We start from the raw sequence: 17,529 nt of genomic DNA on the forward strand, positions 1-17,529 counted from the left end.
TGAAAGTCGGCTTAGAAAGTGATTATGGTTCTGGTTGGGGCGAGAGAGCTCCATGACTTGTTGATCTGATAAGGGGTCATGAGATTCTGCATGTTTCTTTTATTATCATCAATGTATGAAGGTTTTGGAACAAGGTTTTGTTTGATATGGGGTTTAATACTAGTATCAGGTTGGTTTTGAGTAGTTACTATGATCGAAAATGGTGTTGCGAGCATGCGAGTTGTGTAGTATATTATATGATTATATCTGGGGTTATGGTTATAGCTTGATACAACTTGTTCAGATTTATACAGTGTGTAGCTATGAGATTCGTGTCTTGTAAGAAATTATGGATGTTTGAAATTTGGGTTCTAAATTGTACGGACTAAGGTTAAAGTATTGATCTTCAATTATGTTGTGTTGTCAGGCTTATATGGAATAGGGTGGCATGGGATCACCCCCGAGTATGTGCGTGGTAAGGTGGAACAGTGATTTAAGGGCTTAGGAACAACTCTTGGCACGCTCGAGGACGAACGTATGTTTAAGTGAGGGAGAATGTAACGACCTGACTTGTCGTTTTGAACATTTATACTCATTTCAACTATTTGAAGTCTTGAATAGCTTCATATGATATATTATGACGTATGTGAATCGTCGGTTTTGATTTTTAGGTGTTTCAGGATTACTTCGGATGAATGAAATTCATGTTGGAAGCTTAAATGAAAAGGATTGACCGGTGTTTGACTTTTTGTGAAAACGACTCCGGAATTTAGTTTTGATGATTCCAATAGCTTTGTATGGTGATTTTGGACTTAGGGGTGTGTCCGGAAAATTCTTTGGAAGTCCGTAGTTAAATTAGGCTTGAAATGGAGAAAATAAGAAATTGAAAGTTTGACCGGGAGTTAACTTTTTGATATCGGGGTCGAAATACGATTATAGAAATTGGAATAGATCCGTTATGTCATTTATGACTTGTGTGCAAAATTTGAGTTTAATCGGACTTGATTTGATAGGTTTCGGGATCGAATGTAGAAGTTGAAATTTCTTAATTTCATTAAGCTTAAATTGGAGTATGATTCGTGGTTTTAGTATTGTTTGATGTGATTTGAGGCATCGACTAAGTTTGTATGATATTTTAGGACTTGTTGGTATATTTGGTTGAGGTCCCGAGGGCCTCGGGTGAATTTCGGATGGTTAATGGAATTTAATTTGGATATTTCTAGAATATTTCGACGTCGATTCTTCAAGAATATGTGGTGTCACATTAATCAAATGAACTCCAAATTCAGTTTTGATTGAAACATTAGATCCGTATAGAAATTATGGAGCCATAGCAAAAAGAATAGTCGAATTCGGACATCGTATGAGAGAGTTATGCCCATTCCCGTGTCGGGAAAAACAAAATCACGTCACCAGTGCCCAGGGTAGTGTGGGGCGCTAACCCTGGCGCTGGGATGTTTAGAGTTTCTGGAAACAGGGCCACAGGCAGCGCCCCACGCCACCTGTGGCGCTCGAACATTAAAAATCTCTATAAACGGGAGGTTTTACCATTTTTGACAAAAACAGAGTTGGGGAGCTCGGTTTGGGCGGTTTTCAGAGGCAAATTTCACCACACAACTTGGAGTAAGTGTTATTGACTCTCTTGTGATTATATTCCATGAATTAATCTTCATTTTTAGCGTTAGATTATTGATTTTTCAAGAGAAATCGGAGGAATTTCTACAATTCCATAAAATGAATTTTCGAGATTTGAACATCGACTTGGAATCAGATTTGAGTAAAATAGTATGGTTGGACTCGTAATTGAATGGGTTGTCGGATTTTGTTTGTTTCATCGGATTTCAAGATGTGATCCCCACTGTCGACTTTTCGAGCAGAGTTGGAATTTTTTGTAAATTGTTAAATTGTAAGCATTAGAGTAAATTGTGATTAATTTGTATGTTGTTTGAATAGATACGAATCGTTTGGCTTGAATTGAGGAGATAGGAAGGCGTATGAAGGTTGATACGCGCGGAATGGAATTTCCAGAGTATTGTTTAGCTTGCTCGGCATTGGTGCTGAGGGTATGAACCCTGAATATATGTGTTATGTGTTTGGTGTTGAGGTGACGTACATGCTAGGTGATGGGCGTGCACCGTGTGAATTGTAACTTTGTTACTTCTGTGGTACTATGTAATTACATGATCTTATCTGTAACCATGAAATCTCTACGTACTAGAGCTATTGAGCTGCGATCCATGTTAGAAACCATGTCTAGGTTGCATGCTTATTCTGTTGAGACCCACTGAGGTCATTTCTGCTGTTGAGATATCTGCTCACATTGCATTTACATACTCAGTCATACACATTCATATGCATATCATATCTCAGTATCTGTTACCATTTATTGATACATCACATCATTATTTTTGGACTGATTCTTTTCACGACACTGAGAGCCCGAGAGACTAAAGAGGTTGATGACTGAGTGAGGCCGATGGCCTGATGGTGATGATGTTTATGGGATCGGGCTGCACGCCGCAACATTCCATATTGGCTTTATATATAATGATTTATGATGGGATAGGGTTCCACGGCGCAACATGTTTTATTGATTTATGCCATGATTGGCTTGATATAGCATTTGGGTTGAAGGAGCCCCTCCGGAGTCTGTACACACCTCAGTGAGCGCAGGTACCTATTGAGTGCGAGTGCAGAGCAATTGGGAGGATTGAGTGACTGTGAGGACCGAGTTACTGGGAGGACTGAGTGATTGGGAGGACTGAGTGAAATGATACTCTAAGAGTATGCATATGGTTTTATCACCGAGTCGCATCGCATTCACATGCACGCTTGACATACAGGCATAGAGATGCAATTTCCCCCATGCCATTTAAAAATAAAATATTTACCTGTTGAAAGTTTTTGGGAAAAATCACAGTTTTCAAACTTACTCATAAATTGGTGATTTCGGTAAAGGATTTGGGTTTTTACTGATATATTTGAAAAGCAGGACTTTTTTTTTTGAACTGTGAATGAGTTGAGCATTTTATGTCTGAGCTACTTCTTTTATTACTTCCATTATGTTGTTATGAATTGTTGTTGGCTATTGGTGTTGGACCCCGACCTTTGTTCCAGTTCGTCACTACTTTCAACCCAAGGTTAGGTTTGTTACTTATTGAGTAAATGGGGTCGGTTGTACTCATACTAAACTTCTACACCTTGCGTGCAGATATTAGATGCTAATGTTGATGTGATCGACGTGAGCTGGATTTGAAGACGTACCTGCGTTCCGGTCGTAACTGCCTCTTATTCATGGTAGCTTTAGATTTATAAAAATCTGTTTATGTACATTTCGAACAGATGATATATTTATTTCATACCAGCTTTGTAAATTCTAATCTTAGAAGCTCATGATTTGTACTACATGTCCTTGGAAAATATATAAGATTCAGATATTTTTTCTTATTTATTTGTCTCATTAGGTTTCATTGGAATTAGATAGTTGTTAACTGGTTTACCTTGCGGGTTGGGTTAGGTGCCATCACGACTAGTTGGATTTGGGGTCGTGACAATTATTCATCATACATATTCGATGAGTTATTTGTAGTAGTGAGAACTATGATATAGGAAACAACACGATTTTAACATATAATTAATCACTAAATATAGCATGTAATTTGTATTGAAATGTAATTGCATAATTCACATAATCAAGATACATATATATATTTTCATTGTGAAAGTATAATTTTAAAAAAAAATTATTCCTCACCTTATTTGTACTATCATCTGCAACATTTTTAATAAGTAAATACAATCTTAAGATTTTAACTGATGTTTTCCCCTTCCCTACTTCCTTAAAAAAATTGTCACGACCCAAAATACCATCACAAGTGTCGTGATGGTACTTAGTCTCTAAGACTAAGTAAGCCGGTCATAATAACAATTCAAGCCATTTCTTTTTGAATTCAATACAAGTGTCAAAACCAACAGCGAAAATATTCAAACAACCTCCCAAGACTAGTAATACTGAGTCACGAACTCTAACTGAATACATGAAATGATTTCAAGGATCGAATATACAATACTGTTCGAATAATAATTGACATTACAATAAAATGAAAAGACTCCAAGGGACTGCGACGACCAAGCAACTCTATCTTGAATCCTTGCGATCAATACATTAACTCTGCTCGAGTCCAATATCTCCAGTACCTGGCTCTGCACAAAAATGTACAGAAGTATAGTATGAGTACACCACGGTCGGTACTCAGTAAGTATCAAGACTAAACTCGGTGGAGTAGTGACGAGATACAGTCAAGACACTCACTGATCTAATAACCTGTGCAATATAGCATACAAAATAATAGGAAACAAATAGCAATGATGACAACAAGAATCAATCAAGGATATAAACAATAAGGCCACAAGAACACTATAAATATTGCTCAAACGAATAATGAACACAAGTACAACCAAGTAATCATGTCCTTCAAATATAAATTTGTCACCTATAAGTTTTTCAAATAAATATATTTCGAATATACTCCCTTCAAATAAATATCTTCCGAATATAATTGTTTCAAATAAATATCCTTCAATATAATTCTTTCAAATAAAAGTCACCTTGTGACACCTCATTTCATAATCATAAAAATACGGGTCTCAGCTCACTTTCATATTTCCACGGCACCTCGTGCCCATATTTTTATCACAACTGCATGGCAACTCACATGCCAAAATATCAATATATAAGATCCGCACGGATAACTCACGTGCCAATTATAAAATCATCATTTACTCGCGGCAACTCGTGCCCACATCTCATTTTATAACTGCACAGATAACTCACTTGCCAATATCGTAATCATTATATATCCACGGCACCTCGTGCCCACATTTCATATCACAACCGCACAAACAACTCACGTGCCAATAACATAATCTGCCCGGCAATAGCCACATGCTCACAATTTCAACATGTATTAAACTGTTATCAAATTTTCTGAATTAACAAAACAAGTTGCACAAGATATAAAATAAATCACAACATCACATAAAAATCACCAACACAATAATCCCACATTATCACAGATTATTCCTGACAATAACCACTCTTATATCTCCTATAGCCATCTGTATCACACCATATAATAGCCACCCTTATATCTCATATAGCCACTCGTATCACTCCATATAATAGCCACCCTTATCCCTCTTCCCCGACAATATCAATAGTCACCCTTATCCCTCGCCCTGACAATATCAATAGCCACCCTTATCACTCCTATAATAGTCTCCCTTATCTCTCCGTTTAATAGCCTCTCTTATCGCTCAGTTTAATAGCCTCCCTTATCACTCCGTCCAGACAATATCCCAACACACATAACAACAATGAAATGCCACCCTTATACCTGCATAATATTAACAATGGAATGTCACCCTTATACGCCGTACAATAGTAACCCAAATCACACAACAATTTACACAGAAGATTATCACAACAACACCACATAATCAATTCGTAATTACAAATTGTCCGTAGGCCATAACCTTTCCAAAAGTACAACGAAATCAATTAATTTCACATCAAATAGCCCAAGGCTCCACACAATGTATATAAAATCTCAAAAGCAATAACAAGGATGGAAAAATAGCTCAGCACATGACAATACCTTATTTAATCCAAATTTCAGATAAATATACAAATGCCTCCTTTTAAACTTATTTAATTAATTATTTTCAGGAAATGTCAACTCAACAAACATACGGGATTCACATAAAAATCAAAGTGGCAATCACACCAAATTATCACATAAAAATAAATTCGACAAACAAGGATTTGAGGTATGGCAAATGGAGGATTTAATAAATGCCAACAATTATCCAATTTAATACATAAAAATGCCTAAGACTTTAAACCAATAAAATTTACACATATAAGCTCGAGTACGTACTCGTCACCTTGCGTACACGACTTTCAATCACACAATTTCTATATAAGACTCAATGACTAAGGGGTAATTCCTCAACTCAAGGTTAGACAAGATACTTACCTTTACGGAGTTAGGCCGATATTCCAAAATAGCCTTCTTGTATGAAATAATCTCCGGACAGCTCAAATCTAGCCAAATAAATTATATAACTTCATTAAAATTCTTCGGAAATAATTTCGGATAATATAACGTCGACTTAAAATTTCACATTAAAAAGTCAACCCGAAAGTCAACGCGGGCCCGCCTCTCGGAACCCGACATAATTTTTATGAAATCCGGACACTCATTCCGATAAGAGTTCAACCATATCAAAACTACTAAATTTCGATAACAACTCGGCCCTCAAATCCTCAATCTTAACCTTAAGGATTTTCACAATTTTTTCAACTTAAAACACCAATTAAATGTTAAAAATAACAATGGATTCGAGTAATTTAACCAAAATTGAGTTAGGAATTCTTACCTCAATATTTTCCTTGAAAATCTCCCGAAAATCGCTTCTCTCGAGCTCTAAAATCGTCGAGAATGAATAAAAATGGCTAACTCCCGAATATAAGCTTCTTTCCAGGCAAGTCGCATATGTGAAATGCGACTTGCCTCATTATTTCTAGCCAAAACAAAAGGTAGTACCATCATTCCGTAAATCGATCATAACTTTCTGTACAAATATCCAAATGATGAATGGTTTACCTTTCTGAAAACTAGAATCAAAGGGCTACGACTTTCATGGTTTAATCATCTCCAAATTCCTTATAGATTGCGATATATAAGCTTCCAAAATCAGCCTTGTGCAGCAGAAATTTCTTGCGATGCACACTGCCAGGCAAAAAGATTGCAGTACCAGTTTTCAGTAAATCGATCATAACTTTATGTAAAAATATCCAAATGATGAATGGTTTACTTTTCTGAAAATTAGACGCAAAGGGATACAACTTTTATTTTTAGATCATCTCTGAATTCCTTATAGATTGTGAGATATAAGCTTCCAAAATCAGTCATGTGCATCAGAAATTTCTAGCGATACACAGTGCTGTACCCCAAAACCAGCAATTAAAAATGGCCTAGAAATGGTCCGAAATCACTCTGAAACTCACCCGAGCCACTCGGGACTCCGTCCGAATATACCAACAAGCCCCATGACATAATGCGGACTTAGTCGAGGCTTCAAATCACATCAAACAACACCGAAACAACGAATCGCACCTCGAATCGAACTTATAAGTTTATGAAAATTTTCAAATTCTATATTTTGTGCCGAAACGTATCAAATCAATCCGGAATGACTTCAAATTTTGCATGCAAGTCATAAATGACATAATGGAGCTGTTTCAATTTTCGGAATCGAATTCCAACCCAGATATCAATAAAGTCAACTCCCACTCAAATTTTCCAAAAATATTTTATTTTCCAACTTTTGCCAAAATGCGTCAAATTGTCCTACGGACTTCCAAATTCAAATCCGGACATACACCTATGTCTGAAATCACCATACGAAGCTATTGGAATCATCAAAACTCCATTCCGGAGTCGTTTGCACAAAAGTCAAACTCCGGTCAACTCTTTTTACTTAAGCTTCAAAAATAAGAATTGTTCTTTCAATTAAATTCCGAATCTTCCGAAAACAAACTCGACCACACGCGCATGTCATAATACATATTTTGAAGTTGCTCGGTGCCTTAAACCGTTGAACGGGACACCAATTCACAAAACGACTCGTCGGGTCGTTACAACAATAGTAGTAGTAGTTTATTTTATATCTCGAGCATTAAGTTTATTAAATGTATATTTTTTATTGAGATGAAATTTAATTTATTATAATGATACTATTTTGTTAAGGAATATAAGGATTTTTTCGTAAGTTTTAAATCTTACTTGTGAAATAAAAAATCTATTCCAAAGCTTATCCTCCTAATATGGATATTTTTTTTTTCCTGAGACATAAGGTGTCTATTCTATTTCATAATGTTTTATCGTATTTTATTGCTTTATGCTAGGTAACGAAATAATGGCGATTAGATAGGACATGACACATCTTCAGTTTATTGGGGACATGACTGTTGATAGGAAGGTGTGGAGATCGAGAATTAGGGTAAAAGGTTAATAGGTAGTCGAGAGTCTCTCCTTTCCTTACCAATAGTATTAGTATTATTCTTATATTTTATTTTATATTTAGATCTCTATTCATACATGTTATTTCGTTCGTTTTAGTTATCGTATTTCCCTATTATTGTAATTGTTTGTTGCTAACAGCTTCTTTTTTTACCTTTTCTTGACCCGATGATCTATCGGAAATAGCCTCTCTACCTTCACCAGATAGAGATAAGGTCTGCATATATACTGCCCTCTCTGACCTCACTTGAGAGATTATACTGAGTTTTTTTGTTGTTGTAGAGAAGGTGATGTTGATTTTTCCTTTTTTTATCCATTAGGTATCTAGTACTGCCTGTATCTACAAAGATTAAAATTATCTTTAGAACTTTAGTAATAATTAAAAAATAATTTTACTTTCAAATTTCCATATATAATAGTACTACTAGCTAGCGTAACTCTTTTATTAAGAACAGAGTAATCGATTGAGCTCGGTTAGGTTAAAATATATCACACCCCGTGAGTGAACCCAAATATTTAGGCGGGGGCCTAATTCTTTTTTCTCCCGTTTTTCAAAGCTCAAATTTTAAAGTCTCATTTTTTTCCCCGCCAGTTCGGTTTATCACTATTCTCCAATCCTTCGACGGAACCAATCGCCGGTGCCGGAAGGATGCCGACGGTGTTCGTCGCCGTTCAGTGCTGTCAATGCTCCACCATGCAGGTATTTTCTCTTTCTGTTCATTCTCTGCACATACACAGAGAGAATAACGTCGTAATGAGAATATCAAGAGATATTTCAGGTGAAGCAGCAGAAGAAGAGTAGCAACAAATGGACTTGCGTTGTTTGTAATCAGAAACAGTCTGTTCGGAAAGTGTTTGCCCAGGGGTACAAGGCCAAGGATGTTCGCCTATTTGTTCAGAATTTTAACATGTCTCGTCAATTTACGGATCAGTTGCCCGTGGTAGGCAGGGAAGAAACCGAAACCCTAGAAATTGGAGAACAGAATCAAAGTCATAGAAGTTACAAGAGAACTGATTGGACTGAATACCTCGATCCAGAAGAAAATGCAATTGAAAACAATGAAGATTCAGGTAGGTTAATTTTTATCTGGATTGTGCTTTTTTTTTGTTTGTTGGTTTTGATTGTTCGATTTGGAAGTGCAAGGAGATGTAATGGAGCCGAAGATTGTGACGGAGTTGCCAAAAGAATTGTTCAGGAAGCCTAAGTTGAATAAGTACTCTGCTGTTGAAGGTCATTTCAGACCAGTTTTCTCAAAGCGGAATGCCAGAAAACAAAGCACTTCTCAAGGTCTAGTTTACTGAAATTTTTATATAATTCTTTCCTTTCGAGCACAATTGTTTTCGTTACCAACTCCCATCTCCTTTCCTCTCAAATCCCCCAACGTTCGAATCAGTTTAAATCTCAATAGTTTCCTAAAGTTTTTGTTCTACCCTATGGAGTCAGAGAATTGTAGTTTTTACGATCCTGTGAGGTATTGGGATTTTTCGAAATCCAAGTCTGGTGTTACTGTGTCTCATCAATCAAAATGCACAAAACACAGCTAATATTTATGGACTTATAGAGGCAAGTCCAGAGTATAAAGTCAGTGGGTTCAATATACATATTTTTTGTATATGTATATAGTTTGAGACAAAAGCAATGAATTCAATTGAACCCAGAGACAGAACTTGCCTTAGATCGCCTCTAGCCACTTGTTTTGGTGCCTAACCATAAATACTGAGGTGGGAGGGAGGAGTGATTAGTAAAAAGCACTGTACTATGTTGTTGAGAACATACTGAGCAATTGTCAATGGTTAAAGGTCTAAAAGCTTCGAGTATAGATCCTAATGTAAAGACCTTCTAGAGAAGCAAAGGCCATCGTTGGGTTGGTATGTAAGAGTGAAGATGAACATGTAAATCATAGTTACAAAGACCTTGTTAGCTTGAAACAAAATAATGGGTCGAGAAACTCAACTTAGGAAGAGTCTTGAGGTTGGTAGGTACACATAGGATGAGGCAGTGTTAGTATAATAAAAGGGATAACAAAGAAGCAGATAAAATAGCTTGAACACCCTTTCGAGCTGTTTACTTGTTCGAGTGGTCACGGTGATGGTTGGGGAGGCTAACTTCACTGTTGGAAAACTGCATTGTGGAATTTCACTAAGCCTGTTCTTTGTTAAAAAATGTGACCATCTTAGAGCTTTTTGACTTGCAGGTATGGAGCCAAGCAAACGTCAGGCAACAATGACATCGATGGTCTCCAAGTGGGGAGATAATAAACGAGTACCACCAGACATGTCTGTTCAGCCTGCAACAGACAGTCTTTGCAAATTGGATGACAGCATCAACCTATATGGCAATGACAATTCTATGAATGAAAGAAATCTTGGTTATGGTAAGTCAACAGAGAGAAGTCAGCCAAAGACAGCCAACAAAGTTTCCAAATGGACTGAGTACATAAACGTAGATGAAGATGATTGTCAATTGCGGTTCGCAAGTGGGAGAGGATTCACATCTGATGTCAACAAATGGAGCAATGATACCTTTGGGACCTCATTGAAGGATCAAAAACTAGATGACGAAGAAATCCACCCTCATTTTCTCTCGACTCGTCTAAGATGAGCGTATTATGTGCTGATAACAAATTTGTGCTCAAGGAACTAGTTTCGTTTGTTTTAGTGATTAGCTTTTACAATACTAAACGAAGTGGACAGCAAGACTTGTAATTGACATATTTTCACTGAGAGTTCAACGTAAGCGATTGTCATAAAAAAGTACCATTTGGCTAGAACAGTTAGATATATAAAGCCCCATTGAGCAAGTTCTCGACATGAAAAGGAGCCGAGGAAATGCCTAAAAGACTTTGAAGTAAAATACATTCAAAATGCCAATAAACCCAGCTAAAGAAGGGTCAACCATGCCATATTTTTACGAACGGATGTTTAGGATCAAAGGACTTTTACCTTACCAGGACCTCCGGATCTCACCATCCGAAGTTTATGCATCTCAACTACCTACAGCAAATACAGCAATCAAATAAACTAAATTGATCATGTCCTTGTCACATGAGACAGCATAAATGTCGGAATTATGCTAAATGCTACAAATGCAGAGGCTAAAAGAACAATTTTAGTCAAACAAAACAATCCATAAGTTGCAATGAGTCTCAAAGCAATATAATGTCGAAGGAGAAAATTCAATGGGGAAGCCCTAAAAACCAAAAATAAATAAATAAAATAATAAAAAATGTGATTAGGAGAGCAAAACAAATTCCTAGTTTATCATTCCAAGAAGGTCTCTTTGCTAAAGTTAGAAGCCTATAGAGAATGTCATTTACTGCCTTAGCCAAACCCCAGAGCCACCCCACAAAAGAACTAGGTAATAGATTCCCTACGCCACCACCATTAAAAATTTGCTTCATCCATTCAGGGTGAGAGATCCAAATTTGTCACCAACACTAGAACCTGGCCCTGCTATGCGAAGAACATCCATAGCCTCGGAAACTTTCTTATTGAGCGCATCAGGGGACTCGATGAGATGAAGCACCTCAGTTTGATCCATCTCAAGCAACATCCCAGTAACTTTACTAGCATGATCACGTTCAATGCGTTCCACAAGTGGAAATAACTGCTCTCCAAGCATCTGCAATTCAGAGTTAAGCTGATAAAGCATTGGGAAACGAAGAGACAGCAGCTCAAGTTTGACACGAAAGTCAGCATGGCACAGTGAAGCTATAACCAAGGACGTACCCGATGCTGATCTTCTGGAGAAGCAAAGGCCAAAGAAGAAGCAAGTGTTGATGGTGGAACTGGGTTAGTGCGTTGGATGTCCAACGCAGATGTTGTCATAGCAGAAGCATCAAATGGCGCTGGCATAATTGGTTCCATTATACCTTGAGTGATGCTAGGATGCCTGCCATTTCGTCCATTGGGATTGAATCTACCGGAGTTCCACTGCATATAACAAACAAAGCTTTAACAACTCAACTTTGTCCTCAAGAACTGAATTAGTAATTGAAACTGAACGCCAGTTTGAAGATTGTACAGTTGTGCTATTATTTTCAAGATTTCTCATCAATTTCTTGATAAAATCGTACCTAACCAAAGAAGTCACTCATTCACATATGCCAAAGGTTTTAAGATAGTAATGTTTTTTACTTGCAACCTATCATATAAAATTAGTGTCTTTTTATTCAAAGCTTTTATGAAATAATGAAATAGGGAAATAACCAAATACGTGTCAATGCTTAAGTACCACAGCCAAGAAGTTAGAATTTATATCACTTTGAACTGTTGTTTACATTAGAAGTGATTGTCGATATTCAACTAAAATATACTCATACATAATTTTCGAAAAATATATTCCTTTAGAAGACAAGAAAGTGGAATACATCCTGAATAAAAATGATGTACTTTCACGTAAAGTTAATAGAAAGAAAGAATATGCACCTGCTGCTGCTGTTGAGAATTCCCTCCTCTCCTTCCACCAACACGTCCGTGTTGTCCTTGACGCTGAAGCTGATAGGGCAAGAGGAAATTCGGGCCAACACCTGGACGAAGTCCAGGCATGAGTTGTTGCTGGAAGCCAAATCCAGCGGCTTGAGGTGCTATAAGTCCTGGGGCACCTTGACCAAAGTAGACCTGCTGAGGAACAAGTCGAGGTGCCCCATTGTGAAACCCAGGCATAGGTCCAGGAGGAGGAGCCATCCCCCCAGCTGGTCGCATCCGAGCAAAATGTGCCTGCTGACAGGTAGACACTGAATTAAGCCAACACACATCCTAAATGATGATCTGTAGAAGGCCAGTTATCACTGAATGTACATTATGACTGGGGTATCAGTTAGAAAGGTTCTTACAATGTTCATTCAATCAAGCAGCATTCTTTTTATCTTAACTTAAGGAGAGGGAAGAGGGCTTTCTAAGAAGGGCTTGGGACCTATGAACTTCTGGATCAAGGCCAGACATGACCCTGAAAATATCGACCTTGACCTCGAATAGGTCTTCGGCTTCAATTCGGGCCTGTTGTATGATGTATGACCTCGGCAGAAGGAGGGGTTTTTCTCCTCAAACTCAAAGGTTGTACAACACATGTCCAGCAGGATGGATTTAACATAAACAAAAGATGATGATATGCGAACAACTTTTAAGGAAGAATAACATCCAAGGACTAGAGAATCTCTATTTGTAAGTCTAAGGAACCAAAATACCACAGGAAGCTCCTTTGACACTCAAAGGTTTTGTTCACTACAACAGAAAGCTCATGTTTCTGAAAGGGCAGTTCATTGTCAAAGAAAATTTATAAGAGGGATGCCCCATTCGTTCTTCGAATTTACATTACATGAATCCAGATCTTATCAAAAGGAATGACTTTCTTTGTTTTTTATATGGATATAGTATAAAAGTAGTCCACAAATACCATAGAACATTTTATCATCTAGAACCTCATTTGTCATATTAAAGGCACGATATATTATTGGTGAACTGATAATGTTCTCAGTCCCAAAGATTAAAAAACGACTGGTTATGATAGTAAGCAGTGCAAATACGCTATACCTTTGATCACAAGTAACGTGCACTATATAACTAATACATTCAGGCATATGACATCATAGCATGCTTAGATAGATTCCCTCTTCAAGGAACCAATATTATTTGCTGTTCACGTGAAAGTTACATCTTAGGAGAAAAAATCTAATGTACAATCACCTGTAGCCATGCCCTTCTTTCATCCTTGCGCTGGGCAGCAGCAACAAATAAAGGTTTCTTTCCTATCAACTTGCCATTCATTTCGTTCAACTGAAACAATAATAAAAACATTTTATGCCTTCATGTTTCTGTCTCTTTAAAAGAGAGCAACACAAGGTAGACTAGATAATTTGGGACAACTCACAGCTCGTGTAGCTTCCTCGGGGGTGGAGAAGGCAACAAAGCCAGAACCCTTGCTCACCCCTTTTGAGTCGCGCATCACCTAATAATAATTTCAAGTTGATATATAACACTAAAACAAGCTTTTCCATAGATGTTTTGCACTTAAAAAATTAATATGTTGGGGACATACCTTGCAGGACGTTATGGTTCCGTACTCCGAGAATAACCCTTTCAGATTTTCATCATTCACACTGTCATCGAGATTTTTTAAATACAAGTTAGCACCTTTTAGTTTCTCAAATCGACTAGCTCTTTCTTGTTCGAATTTGGCTTTCAGTTCTGCTTCCCGTTCTGATTTCTTCTGGGCCTTGCCTACATACAGAACTTTTTCTTTGAAGGAACTGCCATTCAACTGTTCAACAGCAGAGGCTGCAGCATCCGAGCTCTCATAATTGACGAAGCCAAAACACTTGGACTTCCCATTTTTGTCTTTCATAACTACAGCACTGGTGATGGTTCCATACTTCTCAAAAAGCTTCTTAAGATCCTCATCAGTGGTAGTTTCAGGAAGGTCTTTCACATACACATTTGTGAATTTATCAGAGGCATTTGCTTGACTCCTTTCTTGTCGACGGATGAAGTGGCCAACATAGACTTGTTTATCATTTATCAACATACCATTTAGACGCTTGATTGCATTGTGTGCAGCTTCGTCCTGATCAAATTGTACAAATCCATATCCTTTTGACTGACCATTACTATCAACAGCTACCTTGCAGGAAAGAACCGTTCCAAAGGCAGCAAAAGTGTCATACAACGCCTTGTTATCAATTGACGAGTCCAGATTCTTAATGAAAACATTTGCATATCCGCTCTTCCGCAGACTAGGGTCTCTATGAGAAAACATTATCCTCATAGGTTTTCCATTCAACTGAGTAAAATTTAATAACTCCCTAGCAGTAGCAGCTGCAATGAATAAATTAAATTACAAAAGGAAAAGGTCATTAACGCCCATATTACGTAATAAAATTTAAAAACATTTCAATTGACCAAACAAAGATGAAAAGGCTCGCTGTGACTACTAATGAATTAGCGAAGAATTTCATGCAATTACCATTTGAAAGGGATTTGAAAACAATAGTCAAACAAAATTAATGAGAAGCACTTAAAAGCAGCAAACACAAAAGCTGACAGCTTTATTATTTTGTTAAAATAAACAGCATAAAGTACAAGGAACAGAAGTATAGAATTGTATCAACACAAATCTACGATATCAATAAATCGAGAAGTGGTCAAATATTTAATTACGAAAACCCAAAAGAATAATAAAAAGAAAAGGAAGAAAACTCAAAGCAATGAGTGTAATCAAACCAGTAACAATCACTTGAAAGTTGAAACTACAGTCAAAATATCATTCCAGAACTTTATCAACAAAGCAAAAGTCGTATAAGCAAAAATAAACCGACATGCAAATAAACAATTCAGTGTGTGTGTGTGTGTTGCAACAAGAAGCAATACTAGTGGCTAACCATCTTGTGGAGAAGTGAAATTGACGTAAGCGTAACCGAGGGAGCACCGGCCCGATTGATCCCTGCAAACCCTAACGGACACGACTTGTGCCACGTGGTTAAACACCTCATATAGTTGTCCTTCTTCCACTGACGTGTCCAGATCCCCTACGTACAGGGCATAGTTCGTACTCGTCGTCACACCAACACCACCACTACCGTTACCATCACCTCCCATTGCCATCTGCGGAGTCGGCGGTGGTGTCGCTCCGACCGCCGTCGTTTCCGCCTGAGTTTGCACAGCCGGTGGCGGAACCGCCGTCGCCGCCATCACTTGAGGTTATCTCCGATCAATATCGAATAACACGTTTAATAGATTATTACTATTATTATATATATACAGAGAGAGAAATGTGCTTGAATATAGAGAGGGAGAGAGATTGAATTGTGAAGTGAAAGAGTTAATGGATGAAGAGGAGAAGATGAGAGAGAGGTGGCGCAGCGCAGAAAAATTGGGACTCGTGAGCGTATATATATGGAGGAGAGTGTGGAGCCCACTGAGAACCGGTTCCTTAGTAATATGGCAGCGATTGGGGTGGGGCCGCACGTGTGGGTAATAGTGACATGTGCTGAAGTTCTCTCGTATTCCACGTGCTTTTCGGCTTCGAGAAAGTTAATTATTGTTGTATGTTGGCGTTTTTCAATTTTAAGAGTCAAAGGGCTTAAAATTAATTATTTAAAATTATTATTTCACTCTCTTATACAGATAAAAATAATATTATAATCTCAAAATAATTAATTCGAAAATTAATTATATTATTATTTTAACCCAATCAAATATAGAATAAATTTATTTAAAATTTAATTTCAAAATTAATTATCTCTTATTTCTCGTACTAGAAGAATCAAAAGAGTTTTCTTTATTATAATTTTGTATACGCCTTTTATAAGGGATAATTTAAGATCTTCTCTTACGTTTAATTCCATGATAGTCTTCTTCATGGTTTAACCGTTGCTTTCCTTATTTTAATATCTTATAACAATTATTCTAATGTATTTATTTTTAATGTAAATAAATTATGATTTGATTAATTTGCTCTTTCTAATATACCTTTTTTTTTTATCTATTCTATCTATATCTTTATTATTATAAAAGTATGAATAAAATGTCAAGCGACCAAAATAGCCTTAAAAATAAATTTTATATTAGATAAAATAGTCATTTTACTATTTTCCTAATATTTAAGATTTTGAAATCAATTAAAATTATTTTTATAAGTCTTTCCTTATTAGATTAATAATATTCCTTTTGGTTTTTGTCAGTTACATTCTATTCTACGTTGAATAAAACTATACTATAAACTTAATATCATAAACTTTTGCTTTCTCCCGAAACTATATAGAGACAATGAAACTGCACTTAAACTACCCTAATTATAGTTAACAAATTCTTGAGTCAACAAACATAAAATACCCTTCAATAGCTGTATTTTTTCTTCAAAAGATAATTCCGTGTTGGAAAAATTAATTATTTTTTGCTACAATATATGCTAGATAAAATTATAATCACCATTAATAATTTAAAATTTAGATGAACCGATAGTTATTCTTACATCTGTTATAAATTAAGAAAAAATAAGACCTATTTCCTTCTAATAGGAAGTTTCTTTTGAAGTTAAAGATTGCCCAGGAAATCTAATTCTTCGGAAGGAAAAAATCCTTAATCTTATTTTGAAATGATTTTTTTTTAATTTTTGCAATCAAAAAGTTTGATAAAGTATTTTTAATACAATAACAGTAATAACTATGCCTCTATCCAAAATAAAAATTAACTAAAAAACTTTAAATTATATATTAGTTATATACAATTTGCTAAATAAATATTTTCAACCATAAAAGTAACCTTTTTCAAAATATTTAGCAGGCATTAAATTTTTGTGGACCAAACAACTTTAAGTTATATAGCGATTATATACAATCGGCTAAATAAATATTTTCAACCAAAGAAGTAATAGTTTTCACAATATTTTTGCAAGTTATACATAGTTAAATTATTCCTTTAATCTTAGTAATAGTACTTGGAAACTGAAAGTCCTAGACCGAGTGAA

General features: G+C 36.4%; 2 protein-coding genes across 3 annotated transcripts; one reads left to right on the forward strand and one right to left on the reverse strand.

Moving 5' to 3' along the window:
• The first annotated feature begins 8,546 nt into the window (after positions 1-8,546).
• LOC104102651 (uncharacterized) lies at positions 8,547-10,772 on the forward strand. 2 transcript variants are annotated; one of them, XM_009610424.4, is made up of 4 exons: positions 8,547-8,766; positions 8,846-9,137; positions 9,211-9,354; positions 10,262-10,772. In XM_009610424.4, the coding sequence occupies exons 1-4, from the start codon at positions 8,716-8,718 to the stop codon at positions 10,666-10,668; spliced, it is 894 nt and encodes a 297-aa protein (XP_009608719.1). In that variant the 5' UTR covers positions 8,547-8,715; the 3' UTR covers positions 10,669-10,772. The 2 variants fall into 2 exon arrangements, with proteins under 2 accessions (XP_009608719.1, XP_009608718.1); XM_009610423.4 differs by having other exon boundaries at positions 8,550-8,766; positions 9,205-9,354.
• A 469-nt stretch (positions 10,773-11,241) lies between these two features.
• On the reverse strand, positions 11,242-15,930 carry LOC104102652 (polyadenylate-binding protein 3). The gene is made up of 7 exons (XM_009610425.4): positions 15,443-15,930; positions 14,104-14,879; positions 13,936-14,013; positions 13,752-13,841; positions 12,495-12,785; positions 11,796-11,999; positions 11,242-11,688 (listed from the first exon to the last, which is right to left on the reverse strand). The coding sequence occupies exons 1-7, from the start codon at positions 15,750-15,752 to the stop codon at positions 11,464-11,466; spliced, it is 1,974 nt and encodes a 657-aa protein (XP_009608720.1). The 5' UTR covers positions 15,753-15,930; the 3' UTR covers positions 11,242-11,463.
• Positions 15,931-17,529: the final 1,599 nt, after the last annotated feature.

Source organism: Nicotiana tomentosiformis, chromosome 4 (assembly GCF_000390325.3).
Source record: "Nicotiana tomentosiformis chromosome 4, ASM39032v3, whole genome shotgun sequence".
NCBI lineage: Eukaryota > Viridiplantae > Streptophyta > Magnoliopsida > Solanales > Solanaceae > Nicotiana > Nicotiana tomentosiformis.